The 20,413-nt window shown below is 57.9% G+C and overlaps 2 protein-coding genes across 4 annotated transcripts in view; both read right to left on the bottom strand.

Annotated features, from left to right (window-relative positions):
- SLC8A2 (solute carrier family 8 member A2) overlaps nucleotides 1-8,457 on the bottom strand; it is a 32,354-nt gene extending 23,897 nt beyond the window's left edge. The window contains exons 1-2 of the mRNA XM_039244491.1: nucleotides 8,395-8,457; nucleotides 3,332-4,021 (exon numbers count right to left, since the gene is read on the bottom strand). Coding sequence (XP_039100422.1) covers nucleotides 3,332-4,006 — 675 coding nt within the window. The 5' untranslated portion in view covers nucleotides 4,007-4,021; nucleotides 8,395-8,457. The remainder of the gene's footprint in view (nucleotides 1-3,331; nucleotides 4,022-8,394) is intronic.
- Nucleotides 8,458-10,868: 2,411 nt separating this feature from the next.
- Nucleotides 10,869-17,287, bottom strand: KPTN (kaptin, actin binding protein). Of its 3 annotated transcripts, none has more exons than XM_039244497.1 (12): nucleotides 17,065-17,287; nucleotides 16,631-16,713; nucleotides 16,424-16,508; nucleotides 16,260-16,329; nucleotides 15,169-15,244; nucleotides 14,968-15,041; nucleotides 14,480-14,589; nucleotides 14,322-14,399; nucleotides 13,595-13,670; nucleotides 12,847-12,982; nucleotides 12,567-12,749; nucleotides 10,869-11,088 (listed from the first exon to the last, which is right to left on the bottom strand). In XM_039244497.1, the coding sequence occupies exons 1-12, from the start codon at nucleotides 17,285-17,287 to the stop codon at nucleotides 10,960-10,962; spliced, it is 1,323 nt and encodes a 440-aa protein (XP_039100428.1). In that variant the 3' UTR covers nucleotides 10,869-10,959. The 3 variants fall into 3 exon arrangements, with proteins under 3 accessions (XP_039100428.1, XP_039100437.1, XP_039100443.1); XM_039244506.1 differs by having other exon boundaries at nucleotides 16,275-16,329; XM_039244512.1 differs by lacking the exon at nucleotides 12,567-12,749.
- Between the last annotated feature and the right edge of the window lie 3,126 nt (nucleotides 17,288-20,413).

The following is a 20,413-nucleotide window of genomic DNA, read 5'->3' as shown; positions in this document are numbered from 1 at the left end:
ATGCAGGAAAGCCAGCAGGCAGGCTTAAGGAAGCCCAATCTACACAAGGTGTGACGTGCACTCTGGCCTTGGAACTGGCCACTGGCCCGGATGCTCCCGTAATCAGAAGACCATGTCAAAGCTCTAGGATGCGCTTTCCTCCCTGCAGGTAAAGAAAAGGTGATTCTAGAAGACTCACATCCTTCTTCCATGGGCCCACGGACCTGCCTACCCTGGGGGAGAAGTGAGACCGGACAGGTTCTGGGCACAAAAACGCCCTCAAGGCGGGGGCGGGTGTCTCACAAATCTAGGGGTGTTTACGGGTTGTCACCTGTCACTGTGACTGGAGAGGGGGATACGGTCCCAGATGGTGACACCCAGCGACTCATGGGGTGGTCCCACCCAAGACAGAATTGTCCCGAGTCCTGCCTGTCTTCAGAACCTCCTGCTGGAGGGGCGCCTGGGGGGCTCAGTCGGTTAAGCGTCTGACTCTTGATTTCGAGGCAGGTCATGAGCTCACGGTTCGTGAGTTCGAGCCCCAGCATCGGGCTCTGCGCTGACAGCACAACCTTGCTTGGGATTCTCTCTCTCCCGCTCCCTGCCCCTCCCCACCGGTGCGCGCGAGCCCCCGGCCTCAGGTGAAAAACCTGCTTCTAATCATCGGAGTCTAGAACTCAACTCTGTTATATATATACACCAAGTACTTTCCTGTATGGTTTAATATATGCTGAACACACTTATTTTTAATCTTGCCGCTACCCACTCTGCTCAACTCCTTGCACAGCGTATTCCTGATCTTTTTCTTTCTTTTAAACCCAGACTTGTTCAGTGTAAGTAGGTGCCAGCATCTGGCTCCCACATCGTGACTTTTAAAGTAGCCACGCCGAAGCACTCACACGTGGAAACGCGCGCTCTTCTGTTAGCCAGGCCTTTCCCTGATACCACGGTTCGGGGCTTATCGTGACTTTCGGAAAGCCGACAGCGCAGGTAAGCTCAGGGAGGGGAGGAAGAGCTCACCTTCGCTCTGTTCTAGGCCTGCTATTCCGAGCCCTTCCACGCGTAAGTTATTTGATCCCCGCACAGCCCTCTGACGTCAGTACTGTGACAACGGCCAGGTGACAGGTGGGGACACCGAGGCACAAAGCAGGCGGGGAACTTGCCCAAGGAACAGCTAGGAAGCAGCAGAAGTGGGGTTTGAATCGAGCCTGTCTGGGTCCAGGGTCCACGCACCAAACCAGGAGCCTAGAAGATCTAGAAGATGCCTCTCTTATTATCTAAGTATTTCACATTGGCCAGAGTAAAGGGATGTAACAAAACATTTGCTAGAGAAAGAGAGCATTGGGTTTGAAGGGTCAAGAACCAAGGACCTGGTCCAACCCCTTCCATGGTTCAGATGTGAAACCTGAGGCCCAGAGAGGGTATGGGCTTTGCCCGAGGCCACACAGCACTTTGGGAGAGAATCCAGAGCCAGACCGATCTCACTGCCTCAGTTCACTTCCTTAAGGAGGAATCGGTACCCTCTTTATCTCATGCCAGTTCCTTCCAGAATTTCATGAAAATGTCCCACAATGCTGGCCTCCACGTCACCCCCCAAGGATCCCTGATGGCTACTGCTCCACCCTGAGCTGTGGCTTTTTTGTACCCTGTTTTCTAAGTCTTCCTTCTCAGGGGGACAATCTCCCCTCCACGCCCCCCATCCCTATCCCTCCTCTGGCTCATGGTGTCTAAAATTCTTGTCAGAGTTCTGCCATAAATTCTCATCAAAGACCACTTTGAAAACCTTGGCCAGTAGGCCATTCTTTTCACTAGTGCCTGAGAACTGTGTGATGCCTTCTTCCGTACTTTTCACCCTGGCAGCCAGGAAGCTCGACATCACAGTCGCGGGTTGCAGTCCACTGTCTCTCTCCCTCTCTCATCCCTGCCCTCCATGACACTATCTCTCCTTCGGCTCACTGTGGTTTCTGGTCCCTCGGTTCTGTTTTTATAACACCTGCAAAGAATTTTTCTACTTTTAACTTTCGGCTCCTTCCTGGGAATGAAACTATAATTGGCAAAACCTGACAGATATGCACGACTAGATTATACACACGTGTGAAGGACTTCTGGGTAGCCTCAAATAAATGATGCATGTGTGTGAACGAATTAGGCCAGGCCCATAAATAAATTATGCAAATACAGCTGGCAGTCTTGGCTTGTGGGAAATGAATTAGGCAAATGTTTTAAAGGAAGACTTAGCAGGACGCGGCTAAGACACTGGACAAACGAGAGGCGAATCATTATGTGAATGTGGGCGGAAATTAGAGAGCAGTGGGGCTAAATTTCTTCTCACTATTGGAAGAAATGGTGCAAAGTGGCCTCATCAGTGGACTGGGTTGATACCTACGTTGGATTGGATTGGGTATAAATTACAGTGATGTGGCATCAATGATCCTAACATCAGAAATCATCTGGGAATAATGAGTGACTGACGCAAGCCACGACTGCGTATCTGGGAAATACAGAGCGAGATTACCCAGAGGTGGGCATCCGTCTATGTAAGCCCATGGGTCAATTATGCAAGTTGCATGGGGCGCCTGGGTGGCTTAGTCGGTTAAGCGTCCGACTTTCGCTTAGGTCATGGTCTCGCGGTTCGTGGGTTCGAGCCCCGCGTCGGGCTGTGTGCTGACTGCCAGCTCAGAGCCTGGAGCCTGTTTCAGAGTCTTTGTCTCCCTCTCTCTCTGACCCTCCCCTGCTCACGCTGTCTTTCTCTCTCCTAGAAATAAATAAAAGTATTTAAAAAAAAATTATGCAAGTTGCACCAAGTTACCCCAATTGATGAGAAGTGTCCAAAAACATAAGGTTGGACCGGTGCAACTGTGGCATGAATTATGCAGACGGAGGAGGTCTTATTATTAAGGTGGGAATAAATTATGCAAAAGGCAGGGAGTGTAAGAGAGCATGTGAACACACCTGGCAAATACCCAGCGAGGCCGTCAAGGGTGGTATGCATTACACAGATCGCAAGGACTCTGTTAACGCGTAAGGCATGGTTAGGAGAGTTCAAAGGTGTTCCTTCTGGATGGATAGGTTGCAAAATGCCATCCCCCCTCTGGGCAGATGAGCCCTTTCCAGATCCTGCAGAGCCATCCAGACATGGTGTGGGCAGGCTCAGTGGACTCTAGCCCCAAACTGCCCTCTCCGGCGCACCGCCCCTGTGCAGTGCGTGATCTGCACAACCGTACCTGGCGGCCCTCCCCAATGTGAGCATGCATTTCTGCAAACACATGAATCAAGTCTCCAAGCCCAGGGAGCCACCCCTCGGGGTCTTGCAGAAGTACGTGCACAGAGGAGGTGGCTATGGGTCCTTGCTCACCTGGACCACACCCGGGGAAAAGACGGCAAGGATGAGGTAAAGCCAGACATAGGCGAAGATACTCCAAGAGGCAGTGACAAAGAAGACCCTCAAGTGCTTGATCTTGCGGCTCTCGCCGGCTGGGATGACATAGATGCACACGGCGATGACCACAAACATGTTGAAGGCGGCACTGCCCACGATGGTGCCTGGGCCCAGCTCGCCCGCCTGGAAGTTGTGGCCACAGACCTCAATGACAGACAGCAGGATCTCGGGGGCGGAGGAGCCCAGGGCCATGAGCGTGAGGTTGGACACAGTCTCGTTCCAGATGCGGACGGTGCCCACGCTGGTCTCGCCGTTGGCCTTGGTGATGGTGATCTCCTTCTCCTTGGATGTGATGACCTCGATGGATGCCATGAAGCGGTCGGCGATGATGGACACGCCCAGGAACATGTACACCATGGCCACGAAGTAGACCACGGCCCGCGCCGCTTTGTCACCCAGCGACGGGTCGTCGGGCTCCCAGACGGGCAGCAGGACCCCGGGCTGGCAGCGGTTGGAGCCCTGGCAGCCTCCCGTGCTCACATCGCTGTCATTGGCCAGGGGAGGTGGCAGAGAGGGGGTCGGGGTGGCCGCCCCTGAGCACGGGGGTGTCCCCAAGAGGAGTGCAAAGCCCACCAAGGCCAGGGGAGCCATGGAGAGTGTTGGGTCCTGTGGGGGAGGAGGAGGAAGTGTGGGGGAGGGGTGCAACCCCCTCCCATTCACACGGGAACATTCCAGAGCATGGAGGGCAAGCTGGGGGCTAAGGGGGGGGGTGGAGGATGGGGACAGAGGGAGACAGAGGGACAGGGACACAAAGAGACAGAGAGTGCCGGACAGAGACCCACGCAGGGCCCCACACGGTGCTGGTGGAGTGGACACGGATCTCCCCTCTCCGGGGAGTCAGGGTGGAACATCCTGCCTCCTACGACTCAGCAGTTCCACGCCCAGGTTCACGTGCACCCAGACCCCTAGGACATGTGTCTGCCAAGGAGCCACATGCGAGAATGTCCGCGGCTGCTTTGTCCCTAGCAGCCCCCTCTCCGGACCCACCCGGATGCCTCTCAGCGGTAGATGGGCAAGTGCCCTCCCACCACGGAACGTTAGGTGGCCCTGAAAAGGGCTGCAGACGGGCCCGGCCACACAGGCGAATCCCACGGACGGATGATGGATGAACAAAGCCAGGCCCCAAAGAACACAGACTGGACGCTTCAGCGGGTGAGGCGAGGGGAGGAGGCCCTACATTCATTAGCTAAGTCGAATGGCCTCTAGCTTGGCCCTCAGAGGGCTCACATTCAGGACCTGGGCCGTGGCAGGTGCTGGGATGTCTGTCTGTCTGTCTCTCGTGAGGGGGGCTGCAGAGAGGCTGCCAGAGGGTCTCCGGCTCACAATTTCCCCTGCAGTGGTGGTAGGTGTCTCTCCCCAGGACCCCCAGCGTCGCTGTGAGGCACACGCCTCGTCGGCAGCTGGGACCCGAGGCCCCGTGCTGGGCTTTCTGTCCCGTCTGTGGGTTGCAGGGTCTCCACACTTACAACACTCTTCTGGCCTCTGATTCTGGGCTTGAGCGGCTATCTCTGTGTCTCACCTTGGTTCCCCTTGAAAATACAAATCAGTGGGCCCCCTGGGGGGCTCAGTTGGGTGAGCGTCGGACTCCTGATTTCGGCTCAGGTCATGATCTCGCGGTTTGTGAGATCGAGCCCCGCGTCGGGCTCTGTGCTGACAGCTCAGAGCCTGGAGCCTGCTTCCCATTCTGTGTCTCCCTCCCCATCTCTGTCTCTGCCTCCCCCTGCTCGCACTTTGTTTCTCTCTCTCAAAAATGAATAAACATTGAAAATTTAAAAATAAAACAAATATTACACACACAAATCAGTTCATGTCCCCCCTCTGCTCAGAACCCTCCATGACTCCCTACTGGGCCTCAGAATACCGCAGCCCTCGCCCTGGCTCCTGAGGTCTCCCGTGATCTGGCCTTCTCATTCCCTCTCTGGCTTCATCTCTCTCTCCCTGCCCCCCTGGCTCCTTGGCCCCAGCCACCTCTCGGTTCCTCACGTACTAGACAAGTTCCTGCCTCAGGGCCTTTGCGCCTGCTGATTCCCCGCTTCCTGGGACACTGTTCTCTACATATCTGCCCTCTCTTCTCCAATTCTCCACTCAGACATCACCCTCCGTGAGCTCTCTATTCAAAACGACACCACCCCACTTTGGGGAGGCTCTAGCTGTCTCATAGATGAGAGGGCCAAGGCTCAGAGAGGTTAAAACTCATTCAAAGCCCCCAGCACCAACTCTGGCTCCATTTCTCTCTCTGGGAGTGGCCCGAACTGCCAGCTCCTCGGCCCCTCTCTTACGTTGCCATCGTAACCCAGTAGCCTATAAAAAGGGGGTGGGTACTGAGAGAAGGAGAGGTCTTCAGAATCTCCACCTCCCTGACCCCTGTCTTGCCCAGCAGCCTCAGTTCTCCCAGTAACTCCCATTTCTGTCTGAAAGTTCTTCTCTGAGTCTAACCCACAGCCTGCCCCCAAAACACGCCCACATACTCACGGGCTGGGAGCCGGCTCCTCTGGAGGAGGGAGGTAGAATGTTGGCAGAACTTCCCTGAGGAGTGTGTGTGTGTGTGTGTGTGTGTGTGTGGGCGGGGAGAGGGGGGGATTCTTAAAGGGCCACCACACAATTAGCCCCCTCGGCAAGGCCCCTAATGATACATCTAATTAGCAGCCCCCTAATTAGCAGCAACTTAGGCATAATTACAAACCCACCAGGATCCAAAGCGAAGACTCATGCCCTCTTCTCCCTCCCTTTTTCCTGGCTTCCAGAAGAAACGAGGACTACCTGGGAGTCAAGAATTCATGTCAAGCGTCTAACTCCCTCTCTCACGGGAGGGCCCTGGCCTGGAAAGTGCCCCCCACATCTAACCACCTGTCCGTCCTGCTGCGGTCCTCAAGGGAGACCAGAGTCAGCCAAGGGAGGTTCTCATGCCTGCCCTCCTTGCCTGGGGGGGTGGTCAAAGCGGCCTGGCCCAGTCCCTTTTTCTGCAAAACCTGAGGCCTTAGGGGAGGTGGGGGGGGGGTGTCAGGAAGAGAAGGTGCTAGATAAATATTTGTGAAATGAATGACCAAGAGGTCTGAGTCCTGTCGCTGGGGACAGCTGCACTTCCTCTGCTTAGAGGCGCCTGTCTCTCCTCTTCGTCCACCAGCAGCCCTGAAACCTAATCTGGGTTTAGAATCCGGGGGGGGGAGAAGGATCAGGTGGAGGCCAGGGTAGGAGTCCGGGGGGCAGATGGTGGCATCTCCCGATCTCCCCCCCGCCCTCGTGGGCAAGTGTCCAGCTGGGCCAGTGGTAAGCACGCCGGGGTCTGCCTCACACGCCTCTCGGGGCCTCAGAGACCTGTCTGGGGCAGGACTGCAAGCCTAAGGGAAGGGGTCCAGTCTGGCACGCCGGGTGGGACCCCGTCCCTCCCCCACATTGGCGAGCGAAGGGGGGGCTCCCGGTTGTGCTCGGTGGGGCCAGGGCTTGCCCACAGCGCCTCGGAGAGACTTTAGAGGTGGGGACCCGAGCTTCTAAACACACCCCCTTCCTGTCCCAGGGTGAACCACGTGCCAGGAGGCTCAGTGCTCCAGGGCTACCACACGCAGATGGGTAAACTGAGGGTCCGGAGGGAGAAAGAGCTTGGCCAGGTCACGCAGCTTCAGATCAGGGGCAGGGGAGAATGGACCCTCAAGGGGTGGGACTCCTAACCCAGTGCTCTTTTGAACCCACCCGGGCCCCACGTGGGTACTTGAGGACCTCACCCCATCACAGCGTGGGCTCCGCTCACACCTCTCCCCTTGTCACTCATTCTCGCCCACCTTTCTGGGTCCCCTTCCCCCCAGGAAAGAAGAGGATGTACTGGCCAGGGACTTCCGGACTCAGAGGGGCCCTCAGGGAGCCCCCAGGGGATGGGAATCCACCCCCCACCGAGAGATGGGGGGTCTGAGTCCCTGATGAGGCTGGTCTGCCCCGAGAGGGACGGAGGTAAGGCTGCAGAAAGGACCGGCCTGAGCCACCCCAGGACTTCAGTGCTGTGCCTGGCGGAGGAAAGGCGCCAGCAACTGTCAAAAGAATGGATGAGGCAAGCGATGGACAACCCCCGACAGACAAGGTATAGAAGTCAGACTGCAGGAGGGACTGGTCCAGCCTACGCGAAGAGGGAGGAGAGGGGCTCTGTCCTCGGGGGAGGGAGGCTGGGCGGGAGCTGGGCAGAAGAAGGGAGAGGAGTTTGGGGGACCCCGTGGCTTCTGGGGGGGCCCACTCTGGGGGGGTGGGGATCTTCTTCCGCCAGGTCTCCCCCGTGCCAGGGGCGGGGACAAAGGTGTGTAGGAGGAGAATTAACCCGCTACCAGTGAAGCGATAGACAGAGCGACAGAGACCACATACCTACAGACGAGATGAAGAGGAGAGACAGGGGCAGGGGAGAGACAGACAGAGACCCGCAGAGACAGAGACACGGGGGAGCAGAGACAGGAGGGAGAGAGACACACACAGATGGCGAAAGAGGAAGGCAGAGAGAAAGAGACCAAGGACTTAGAGACAGAGCCCCGAAAAGGCACAGAACAGACCCAGGCACAGAGGGAAACAGGGACAGAGGCGGGAGTGAGGGACTGACAGACAGAGACACTGGGGAAGGGACCCGGAGAGGCAGGCAGACTGTGCGGGACTGGACCCCTGAGAGATGTGGAGAGACAGACGGGACCCAGACGCAGGAAGGCGGGGGCGGAGGGAGAGAACGCGAAGGGGGGCTGCCCCAGACGGGCTGGGGTGTTCTCGAGGCACCCCCTCCCCAGCCCGCCATGCTCCCTGGAACCCCGGAGGGGCCGAGGATGTTGGCTGCTGGTGGCGCCCTGGCCCCACAGAAGGCACCCGGTGTCCCAGCCTGGGATATGCAGCCCCCCACCCCCCATAAATGAGCTCAGGGAAGAGCGGCTCCTGGCTCCTCAAATGTCCCCCTCCACCCGCCCGGGGCAATACCGTCCTTCCTCCATGCCCCCCCCCAGAACTGGGGGGTCTCTTACCTGCAGCTACAGCCTGGACCAGGTCCCCCTAGCACTGGGCTGCCGGAGGTGGGCGACTCCGCCCGACAGAGAAAGAGAAAGACAGACAGACAGAGAGGGAGAGAGAGAGAAGCTGGAGACTGAGAGGGAGAGCCGGGGAGGAGGGGAGGGAGAGGGGATAGAAGGAGGAGAGGAAGAGGGGGGAGGGACACGGGGGAGGGGGAGTCGGGAGAGAGGGAGGAGGAGGGGCGGGGGAGAGAGCTGGGAGGGAGGAGGAGCCGGAGAGGGAGGGGAGGAGGAGGAGGCGGGAGAAGGGAGGCAGGCGACAGGCGGGGGAGGCTTGGGGAGGGGCCTGGAGAGAGGAGGTTAGGGGGAGCCCAAGCCTCCCACCCCCCCTGCAGGTTCAGCACTACAGGCAAGGGACAGCGGCAGAGGGAGCTTGTGTATGGTGTGTGTGTGTGTGTGTGTGTGTGTGTGTGTGTGTGTGGTGTGGGGGTGGGGTGCTGAGGGTCATTAACCAGCATCCTTGCCCTCCCTCCCCCCCACACACACTGATCCATACAAGGGCCAAAGAGGCAAAAACAGCTACAAATAGTTACAGGCTCCCAGAACCAGGGGGAGGGCAAGAATGTTTAGCCAGAGTTAGATCCAAATTCACATGTGCCCGCCTCGGATAACCTCGCAAAGCGAGCCACCAACAACCACAAAGGCGCTCATCAGTAATAGTAACAGCAGCTGCTGTTCGAGCTGCCCTTTCCGTGTGCCAGGCAGTGTGACAGATTTTTTTTTGCAAGTGCTTGCCATGCCTTGACACCCCTGGTCCCACTAACTACCTTACTGCGAAGTAAATGCTCTCGGCCCCAGTTCGCAGATGGGGAAACTGAGGCACAGAGCGGCCACGTATGGCTTCGGGCTCCACACTCCTGACCGCTGCACTGCGCACTGCCCCAGACGGAGGAGCAAGGAAGAAGTCGGAAAGCAAATCGCAAGGGACCAGGCGAGTGTCCCAGACCCCGAAGACACACCATCAGGGGTCCTGAGGTGGACGCAGCTCTCTGCCTTGGCCGGCGGGCAGCGGGAGGGAGACCTTGCTCCTGCCCGTGCCCAGCGCCCACCGCCAGTCCGGGCTGGACACCCTGGGCAGGCTGCCAGGAGGCGAGGGAGGCCATGCAGCTCCCGGCCATTTCCCACGCTTGGGCCTGGGCTCTGGGAGGCGACAAGAGCAGCCAAGGATTGGTGGGCTCCGGCCTCCTAAAGCCCCACCTGATAGCTTGGTCTTGCTGATCAGCGTGGGTGGGCAGACTGCTGGGCGGACTTCCACGGCAGGAGGTAGTACAGATGGCCAGGACTCTGGTGCCTGTCCCTTCTGCCCCAGGAAGAGGGAGTCCCACCCAAACCCTGCTGCAGGGAGGAGAGGGCCCTTCCCTCCCCACCAGCCTGGGTCCTCCTCAGGAATTATTCCCCAACCCTCCTGCCCCAGAGGCTATTCCTGGCCCGCAGTGGGGGAGGGCAGGAGTTCTTCCGGTTCCAGCCCTGGCTGGTCCCTGAGATACAGGCCCCCGATTCCTCTTGCTAAAGAAGGGGCCGCAGGAGGGGCAATTCACACGGCCGGCAGAGCCAGGGCAATCTGCACCCCCAGCTCAAGCTCCCTGGTCCCTGGATCCCCTGGGCTTTCTGATCCCGTCTAACCTGTGTCCTTTGCAACACGGCACATCCCAGGTCTGTCCCCGCTGGGTCGCATCTCATCTCAGCACGCCCCAGCGGGGCTCTAAACTCAGTTGCTTTCTGCTGGGGAGGTCTAACCACAGTAATCTGCGAGGGTCCAACCTCAGCATTATTCATCCGGTGGGGAGGGGGTCTAGCCTCAGACCTTCTGCTGCAATTTGACCATAGCTTCCCCACAGAAGTCCTTCCCCTCCCCGCCCCCCATATCCTTTCCTCTGAGGCTGAAGCTCTGTATTTTCCCACCAGGGTCTAACCTCGGACCCAGGCCTCTCCACTGGGGTCCAACCTCAGTCATTTCCATCAGATTCTACAGTCTTTGGCATTGGTTTCACTGCAGCCTTTATGTCTGGGCCTCGTTTCTAGTCTCCTGCTCTGTTCCCTGAGGTCTACGCCACGATCTCACCTCCGTCCCTCTTCTAGGTCGAACCTTGGACTTTTCTCTCCCTGTATCCCCTGCCCTCCACTGTTCTGGGTGAATCCGGCACCTGACACGGAGCCTGGCACAGGGTGGGCGCTCACCAACCATTTGTCCGAACAAAAGAATGAAGGCGACTCAGAGTCTGGTTCCTCTGGACGTATAAATAATTGTTGGCTCACCAATTCTCATTGGGGACGGAAGAGGGGGGCTGGGGGAGATGACCCCGTTTCCGAAGGGGGACACTGAGGCACAGAGACAGAAGTGCATCAGCCGGGGTCACGGGGTGCATCGGGGCAGAGCCAGAGCAGGAACTCACAGCTCCGCCACCCTGGGGCGTCTGGGGAGCCCGTCCCCTCCTTCGGGATGCTTCCCTGCCATGAAGGGCTAAAGGTGACGGTCCCAGTGAATCACCCCTGCGTCTGGGGCCAGAGGTGGGTGGGAGCTCAGGTGGCCGGGGTCTCAGCAGGCCCTGGAGCCGCCCTGTCCCCAGGCCTTTGTGACTGGCGTCTCCTCTGCTGCGCTTGCTGCCGAAGCCGGGTCAGGACCAGCTCCGAGGCCTGGACCAGGCTGTGCTGTGGGGACAAGAAGAGGGCGGGGCTGAGGCGGCAGGAAGGGCGTAGGTTAGACCACGGGAGTGGGGGGGCGGAGGGGATGGGGGGACAGAGGCCGGGCCCTGCCAACAGAGAGCGGGCCAGCGGGACGGAGGAAGGGCCAGCTCCGTGAAACAGAGAGGAATGTGGTGTCACAGGAGGGACAGAGCGAGGCCCCGGCTGGCGGGTCTGCGGCTAGACCCTAACAGAAAGGGGAGAAGAGACTGCAGTGAGGCGGCCTGAGTGAGGGAAGAGGGTGAGGAGATGGTGAGACCACAGTAAAGGGTCCTTTCTCTCACAGTCGGACCACGGCCTCTTGCACTGGGATCTAACCTTTGCCCTTTCCATGAGGGTGTAACCTCAGACCTCTCCACGGGGCTCCAATGGTTCCCCTTTCTGCTGAGGTCTAACCTAGACCATTCTGTTGAGTCACACACGGTAGGAAAAGACCCAAGCAAAGACTTAGAGGAGGCGGTATGGTTAGCCTCCGGGAGAAAGAACCCAGGCTAGACCATACAGAGAGGGTCTTGGAGGCAGACCAGAAGCAAGGTGAGAGCCAACAGCACACTAGGAAACAAAGGCCTGAGAGGTGGGGGTGGAGCCACAGGGAAAAGGTCAGACGTGAGGCTGCATTAGTTGGAGGTTAAATGGAATGGGGGGGAGGGGGCTCTGGGTTGGACCCCGGACTATTGAACAGGTGGCTCCCAGACGCTAACAGAAGTTCCGGCAGTTAGGCCGCCATGGTGGGGGTCAACGTACAGCACAAGGCCGGACCACAGACCAAAGCTCAAGGGCCTGACTGCAACAGAAAGTTCTGAGGTTAGGCCATAGCGGAAAGGTTCAAGGTGAGACGCCGGGAAAGCCGGAGACTGACTGGAGGGGAGACTTCAGGAGGAGGGTAGGAAATGTCGCTCGAAGTCCAAACGCAACAGCAAGGTGGTCAGACCCCAGCCGGAGTGAAGTCGGCAGCACACAGAGGAGGGGGCGAGGCAGCGAGGAGAGTCCGTCCCCGCGGGAGGGCGGAGGTCAGACCCCAGCAGAAGGTCGGAGGTTAGATCACCAGGTGGGGGTGGGGGCAGGTCTGGGCGAGGCTACAGCGAAGGGACGGAGGCGGACAAAGCACGAGGAACCAAGGGCTGAAGTCAGGATGCCGAGCAGCCCCCTTTGCCACGATGGGCCACCCCCAGCCAGCGGCCTCCTCTCCTCCCAGAAGCAGGTTATTCCTTCCTCCAGGAGGGGGGCCTGCGGCCAACGACCCTGTGCCTGAACCTGAACGCTGGGCTCCAGCTGCAGGGCTCCTGTGGGGTCGGGCCCCTGACACCACCTCCCGCATGGCTTCTCCCCGTGGCCCCTGACGTGTTTCCTGTGGGAGCACCGCCGTCGAGAAGGCTGGGGAGCGAACCCCCCCATCTCGGGCTCTGCTGCAGGGGCGCCCCCCGACCTGAGAAGCCCAGTTCTACCTGCAGGATGTGCACGCCCTTCAGGGAGACCACGGCGAGCTCCCGCAGCCCGTCCCCGGTCAGGTCCACGTGTGCCAGCGCCAGCAGCGGGCTGGAAAAGCCACGCCGCCACAGCAGGTGGAATCCACGCTCGGCCTCGGGGAGCCCGGACTCCGGGCCGCGGTACTTGTAACAGAGCAGCTCCTGGGCCGGGCGAGGGGTCAGGACCACGTGGGTAGGGGTGCGGAAGGGGGGGCAGTGGGAGGGGACGGGGGAGGCGGCCCCACCCCTCCAGTCCCACCTGTCCGTAGGTGGCCACCAGGACTTCGGGGCGCCCGTCCAGATCTATGTCGGTGACCAAGCCGCAGAGGACGCTGTCAAACTGGTCACTGGCGGGCAGGAGAAGCTGGTCCTCAAGGCCTCGGCTCAGCAGGTCCCTGGGGGTCACGGAGGCGGTGGGGAGACTGTGGTCACCACGCGTGGCCCACGCTGCTCCCCTGCTCGGGCCTGGGCACCCTCGTCTCCATCCCAGACATTTGCACATCCATCAAGCTGCTCACTCAGACTGTCTGCTAGTTATTCCCCACTATGGACGCCCACACTGTCCCCTGGAGGCGGGACCATCTCCCTCCGGAATGGAGGTGACACCCTGGGCTCCAGTCTGGACACCCACATTGCCTCCTGGAGCCCGTGGCTGGCCGGTGTCAGGTTGGTGGCTCAAAACCCACCATGCTGGGAGTTACTTACACCCCAGAAATGGCAAACGGTACACACGAGCGCTTTCTCACTCACTGAGCCAGCTGTTAAACATCTGCCAACATGCGCCTCCTAGGGGAGCAGCCCTTTCCGTCCCTGCCCCCTCGTCCCGAGGCTTCAATGGATCCGCTTCAAGTTCTAGACCCAAACACTCACCCTCGCCCTCCCTGGGGCGTGAACACCTTTACCTGCCCAGCCCTGGACCACCTCACCCGAGGGGACTTCCTCCTGAGAATGACCGCGTGCGGAAGGAGGTCAGGCCGCCCCGTGTGTCCGCCCCACGGGCCACTCACCGATACACCACCGCTGGCTCCAACATGCTGGCCACGAGCACACTGTACTCTTCCCGCTGTGGCCGGTCCTGGGTTTCTGGAGAAGGGATTCGAGTGGGGCGGGGCCTGAGGGGACAGGCTCCAGGCTCCCCCCCCCCCCCCCCCCCCCCCCCCGCTCCATGAGAGGAGGAAGACCCTACCTATGCCGTGCTACGGAGAGAAGCTTCGAGGTTAGACCACAAGATGATGGGAAGAATAGATGCGAGGCCAGAGAGGGAGGGAGAGGAGTCAAGACCTGACCCAAGGGGCAGAAGGCAGCCCGCAGGGGTAACGCGAGGGGAGCTGCCAGAGAAGGGCAGGTCACAGCAAGAGGGACAGAGCAGCACGCAGTGGGGAGAGGGGGGAACGAGCTGAGGGTTAGCACTGAGTCCCCAGGAAAAGCTCGGGGGCAGATCAAAGCAAGAGACAGAGTGAGGAGGCCACAGAGGGGGATTGGAGGAAGTCACAATGTGAGGGCTGATGGTTAGACCAAGGGAAAGGCACAAGGTCAACTCCAGGGTAAAAGACGAAGATTAGAATTCAGGGGCAAGTCACTGACATGAAATGTGAGAGCACGGAGAGGTGGGAGAGGCCACGGGAGGGATAAGCGGGGGCTGGACGCTCTGGGACAGGGGTGTGAATCTGGGATTGGGAAGCTGAGTCTGCAGAGTGGCGCGCCCCCCCCCCCCCCCCCCCGCTTCGAGCTCACCCTCGGGGGCTGAGAGGCTGAACACGATCACTCGGGAGATGGGGCCGTCCTGCAGGATCGCCCATGTCTGTAGAACCTCTGTGTGGACGGTGAGGCATCAGGGCCCTGCCCCAGGCCCACCCACTCGCCCCCCACCAGGTCCCCATCCTGTCCATCACCTTGACTTCGCTGGTCCACGTGGGCCACTCGGACATAACCGCTCTGACAGCCCAGAGCTGAGAGTCGCCGGGACGTGCCGGGGAGATTATGGACATCAAGCCAGAGGACGCTGGTGGGCGGAGGGGCCGGAGGGCGTCATCAGATACGGGCCCCACATTCTGCCTCCTGAGGACCATCCACACCCTTCCTGTAGCCCTGGGACCCCGCTGGGCCTTGGTTTCTCCGAGGTTACTGCTACCACCTGCTTTCTCTCCGGGGTCAATTGCAACCACGGGGTTTCACGTTCTCTCTGGGATCACCACCACCGACCAATTTCTCCGACATCCACCGCATGTCTGCCACCCGAGTTTTCTGGGCTCACCTCCCTTGCCCAGTTTCCCTGAGGTCATCCCTGTCTCTGCTGTCCCTGAGGGCTTTCCCACCGCCTGATTTCTCGGAGGCCGCCTCCCCGGGGCCGCCCGCCGGCCTCTTTCAGGAGCCCTCTTACCTACTGGTCAGATTCGTGAGCTCTGGGAAGAGGTTTTCCACGGGCTGTTCTTCAAACTGATGCAGCCCCTCGTTCTGGGGGAACCAAGACCAGAACCCCCAACTTGGGATGTGTCACTGGCCAGTTCACACACAGAGCCCAGCACCTGCTCATGGCAGCCTGAGAGCCGGGCTCTGCCCACCGCGCCTCCCTCTGACTCACCTCCTTGTAGAGATGAATGGCCGGGTCATTCCCGCTCAGGAGAAACACCGTCTCCAGCTGATTCCCGACCTGGACCCTGGAAGCAGAGAAATCTAGAACCCCAGTGTGGTGGAGTCCACGTACGGAATCTTCCAACCTCAGAATTGTAGAAACCTTCTGATTCTAGAGCCCTTGCTTGCTAGAGTCCTCACTCTGGATGTGGGTTCAGGAATGGAACATGGAGCTCTAGAAAAGGCTGCAGGAACCCAGAGCACTAGACTCATTAATCTAGAACTCCAGGGCTCCCGAAGTTCTGTTTCCTGTTTCCTATGAAATACCAGAACTTTTAGAAATGGCCATTGTGGACACTGAGAGTCATAAAATGGTGAGACATCCAAATCCTAGAATCCAGAACATTGGTTTCTAGAATTCTCACCCGTTAGACCAGAAGCTGGCAAGTTATGACCTACTGACCAAACGCAACTTACTGATTCTTGTCAAATAAAGGCTGTCTTGGAGCACAGCCACACCGTTCATTTACATAGTGTGGGTGGCTGTGCTCGTCTGTGATGGTGGACTTGAGTCGTTATGATAAAGACTGGCCCTTAGTTAACAGAGAAACTTTGCCAACTGTTGTGCTAGACCACCGGTGTTCTAGAATGGAATCCAGAGCTCTAGACTGGAATTCTCCTATTTTGGGATTCTAGAACCTCACATTCTAGATGTTCTGTCTTCCATCTCCTTGAAATACGAGGATGGGATATAGGAGAATGAGTTTATCATGACAGGATCTCTGAATTACCAAACAGCAGAATCTTAAAATCTTGGAATCTCAGAACTTACACCCCCTGGGTCCTTGAGTGTCCACATCAAGACCATCAGAACCCAAGCATTCTGGATGCCTAGGACACGGGTGCTCAGCACTCAGAAGCTCTAACAAAATGGTAGCCTGCCAGCCAAGGCTGGTCCGTAGCTGCCTTAAAAGCACAGTGCTCTCAAAAACAAAACTAGAGTCTGACTTACAGTCTACTGGCAGGTTTGCTGCCTCGTTTGCTAGAGCCTCCCCCCTACACACACACGCACGCGCGCGCACACATTCTACTGTACTACACCTGTGGCTTACATACTCTGCATGGCACAGCTGGAAAGGAGTGAACTGGAGTTCCAGGTTCAGGCAGCTCTCTGTAAGGGGAGTGCAGGCAGATGGGACACCAGGGACCTGCCAGGTCCCCCCTCCCATCTTCCCCAGCCCTCCTTCCCTCGAGGCCACACTTACGGGCAATGGAGTCAAGATTGTACTCAGAGCCGGGCTCGTAGTCGCAGTAAATGTTAAGAAACGGGCTGCCCTTGTCTCCTGAATCCTGGGATGGGAAACTGGCCTCAGGAAAGAGCCGGGGCATCCAGGGGGACTTGGGTCAGACTCAGGGGGATCGGCCACGTGTGTAAGGGAAGGGGATGGGTAGGCAGGTGGGGGGCCTGGTACCTTGATGAACGTGATCCCCACAACCAGACCCCGCTTTGGGGGTGATTTGTTGAAGGTGTCGATGGAGACAATCTCTGCGTCCACTGGGAGGGGACAGTTCAAAGTTCGCGTTTCAGGCGGGCTTCTGACCCCTATATCCCCAATCATGGTGACCCCTGACCTCTAGTAGTCACTAATCTCCGACCACTGCAATCATCATTACTTCTGGCTCCCGGTGAGTCCTGATCATTGTACCCACGGTATGAGGGATCCTAACCTCTAGGTCTGAGGAATCCTGAACCCTACCCATTGACACCAATGCCTCTTGATTATCAGCCTTCACCCCTTTCAGTCACCCGGATCCCAGTCTCCCATCATGGTGTGACCCAGCTCAGAGCCTCAGAAGCGTTCTCAACACCACGTTCCAGGGCCCCCAACCGCATGGCGCCACGCACCGGGAATGTAGTTGAACTGCAGCTCCTTGGCCACGGGCCGGATTTTCTGTCGGAGGTCCTGGTAGCGGAAGCCCAGCACCTTGCCTTTAAGAGTGGCGGCCAGCAGCTCCCCGCGCCCGCCCGCGCCGCCCGCCAGCCCGTACACATTGCTCTGCGACGAGAAGCGCGTGAAGCTATCCTCGCGCAGTGGGCAAGGCCCCGCGGCCACGGCCGCCTCTCCCATCCCGCCCCTCCACCGCTCACCCCGGCAGCGCCCGCCGCCGCCCGCCCTACCCCACCCCACCCACTGCTCCCGAAGCGACCAGGACCGCCGGGTGCTCGCCCGTCGCGCAGACTGATGACGTAGAGAAGCCGCCGTCGCTGCCCTTTACCAAGATGGCCACCCGCCCGGCTGCCAGGGCTTCCCATAAGACGCCCCCATCGCGCCTGCGCGCTCTTCCCCGCCTCTTTCAGAGTCAAGAAGAGGGGCCCGCCAGCACATTGTGGCCTGAAGTTGCAGAGGTGGCAGCCCTCGCTGTGGATTGTATGGCGGATAGAATAATAAGAATCCTAAAACTCAATATAGTTCTTATGTGTCAGGAACTGTTCTAAGCGTTTTGCACCTGTCGATTTATTTAAAACCGACGAGTTGGGGCGCCTGGGTGGCTCAGTTGGTTAAGTGTCCGACTTTGCTCAGGTCACGATCTCAGGGTTTGTAAGTTTGAGCCCCGCGTTGGGCTCTGTGCTGACAGCTTGGAGCCTGGAGCCTGCTTCAGATTCTATGTCTCCCTCCCTCCCCCCCTCTGCCCCTCCCATTCTCATGCTTTGTCTCTCTCAATAATAAATAAAAACGTTAAAAAAAAATTTAAACCCATGAGCAGGCTGAGGTAGGTGCTATGTTTTATGATGGAATCCAGACGTAGGAGGCCAGTTGTCTAAGATCACACAGCTTCACTAAGAAGCAGTATTGGAATCCAAGCAAGATAGTTCCATAGTTTGTTTTTTTAATCACATGACCTTTAAAATGGTGAGATGCATTCCTATCCAAGGAAAAAGGATCTGGCCGTCTGTCCTGACAGATAAGCACCTCCTTTATTGAATACTTTGTGCGAGTCATCTTGGCCATGATTATCTCTGAATCCTGACAACCACCACCCAGTCCATCTACTCAGCATTTATTGAGCACTTACTATGTGCTGGGATATTGTAAGCTCTCAATAATCCTTAAATGAGCATAGTAAGTGCTCATTTAGCTCAATGAGCTGTTGCAACCGCACAAAGAGATTGCTTCTCCCAATATACAGAGGATGAAATTGAGGCTCTGATATGCTATTATATGGTGGAGACTGGACCTTGACCAGGTGTTTCTGACCCAGTGGTCTTCAAGGGGTTCATATATGTGATTTTTCTTTTTTTTTTTGTCTCTAGAAGGGCATCAGGGACTTGGGGACTCTATACACCTGTAAACCATTTCCGGGAGACACGAGTTGTCCAACTGTTCTAGCCACATGGAAGAATCTTGTCACCACTACCCCCAACCCCTGCAGAAACATGCGTGTGCGCGCACAAACACACATGTGTGCACGCACACGGACTGCAAGATCCGTGAAGGCAGAGACCGTATCTCCCTTGGTCATAGTCAGATATCCCGCACCTGGACCACACGTCCGGACACAAAGCCTTCAGTAAACATGTGTTAAAGATCCACAAACTCTGTGCCGGGCCCTTTGCCAATCACCAAGTACTTTTTTTTTTTTGAGAGAGAGAGAGGGAGAGAGAGCAGGAGTCGGGGAGGGGCAGAGAGAGAGGGAGAATCCCAAGCAGGCTCCACACTCGGCGAGGGGCCCGACGTGGGGCTTGATCCCACCACCCTGAGATCATGACCTGAGCCAAAATCAAGAGTTGGACGCTCAACCCAACCGAGCCACCCAGGCACCCCAATGAGGATGTTGTAACAAAGGCAACATAAGAGGAAACTTCTCAAAGGTGGACAGTGGTGAAGAGGGGTTTCGTGTCCATTCCAGACTTCGGGATTTTCAATTCCTGCCCTCTGAGAGGGCAGGTCTGGGGATGTGGTTAGACCAGGCGTGACATACGGTAGGTGCTTAGTAAATACTTGCTGAGTAGAATGTAGTGTCTGATCTGCTTCTGAACAATGCTTTCCTCAGGCTTCGACCTCACGTGGTAACCTCTAAACTACACTTAATATTTCTTGAGTGAATAAAAGAAGTTACTTACAGGTTGGAAAGGAAAGAACTGTCCTGTTTAGTGATTTCCATCTCTAGTTGCAAATTTGAATCTAGTTGCTGTGGAATTTTCAGGAAAAAAAACCCAAAAAACAAAAAACCCCAGAAGAGTGGGTAACTTCCACCAAATCCCAGTCTACTGTGCTGTGACCCAAGCCTGTGTACTTTTAATGATTTTAAGCACAGCCACTGATGGCAGCAACAGATTCAGGCACCACTCACCTTCAGCCTGTGCCCACAGCAGACATTAGTAATCGATCTCAGCTCTCCAGAGTTGTAACTGAGCTCTAGGCAGCTATCATCAATCCACTGGAGCTGCGGGAGGAGCTGAAGGGGACAGGACCAGGGCAGGGTGTCAGAGTCCACTCTTTCTCAAACTTCTGTGAACCTGAACCTTTCTTGAGCTTCTTCCAGGCTGTCGTGTGGAGCATCTCTCTGAGGGGCCTGACCAGGTCTCCCAGGCAGCCCCTCCTCGGGCTGCTCCCCTGCCCCCGCCCCCCCATTCACTTCCTATTGTTCCAGGGCTTGGTGACTCTGGGTGCCATGAGCACTGGGCCTCCTCCAGCTCCAGACCCCCGACAGTGAGCAGGCCCCAGCCCCGTGTCAGGCACAACGCACGCGCATTGGACTGCTCACCTACATGCACGCCTACGCTGTGGGGTGCGGACAAGGCGGGTGGTTCTGGCCCCCCTTTCCAGGGCAGATGACTCCCGTCGTTCCCCATTCTGATACCCACTCGTTCCTCGGCCCCGCCCACCTACGACGTCTCCCGCCTTGTCCTGGGACGCCCAGAACAAAGGCTACCGGGGCTTTCAACCCTCCTTTCAGGGCAATGCGGAGACGAAGGGAGGCCGGGAGGTTCGGTGGGCCTCTTCCACCCTTCTTACTGCTGGTCTGGTCGCCCTCCATCCTCCAGCCGGCTGAGGGCTGACCCCACCACCCACTGTCCCAGGGGAGGCAACTGAGGTCCACGGAACCCAGGGGACACGGGATCAGGCAGGTGAGCCCAGACTGCCAAGCCCGTAGCCCCCCTCACCCCGAGTCACAGGCACATTCACCCTCTTCTTCCCCACAAAGTGTGCTCAGAGCTCAGGGTGGGGACCAGGAGGGACGGGAAGACAGGA

Source organism: Hyaena hyaena, unplaced genomic scaffold (genome assembly GCF_003009895.1).
Source record: "Hyaena hyaena isolate Hyena2069 unplaced genomic scaffold, ASM300989v1 scaffold_9, whole genome shotgun sequence".
Classification (NCBI taxonomy): domain Eukaryota; kingdom Metazoa; phylum Chordata; class Mammalia; order Carnivora; family Hyaenidae; genus Hyaena; species Hyaena hyaena.
The sequence above is the reverse complement of the archived record's forward strand: the minus strand, read 5'-3'. Positions and strand labels throughout refer to the sequence as shown.

Excerpts from the sequence above, each read along its gene's own strand:
- KPTN (XM_039244497.1), bottom strand. The coding sequence starts at position 17,287 with ATGGGAGAGGCGGCCGTGGCCGCGGGGCCTTGCCCACTGCGCGAGGAT. Across the intron at positions 14,590-14,967 it reads CTCACGAATCTGACCAGTAG|CGTCCTCTGGCTTGATGTCC; the intron begins GTAAGAGGGCTC and ends TCCGCCCACCAG. Across the intron at positions 12,983-13,594 it reads GAGCCAGCGGTGGTGTATCG|GGACCTGCTGAGCCGAGGCC; the intron begins GTGAGTGGCCCG and ends CGTGACCCCCAG.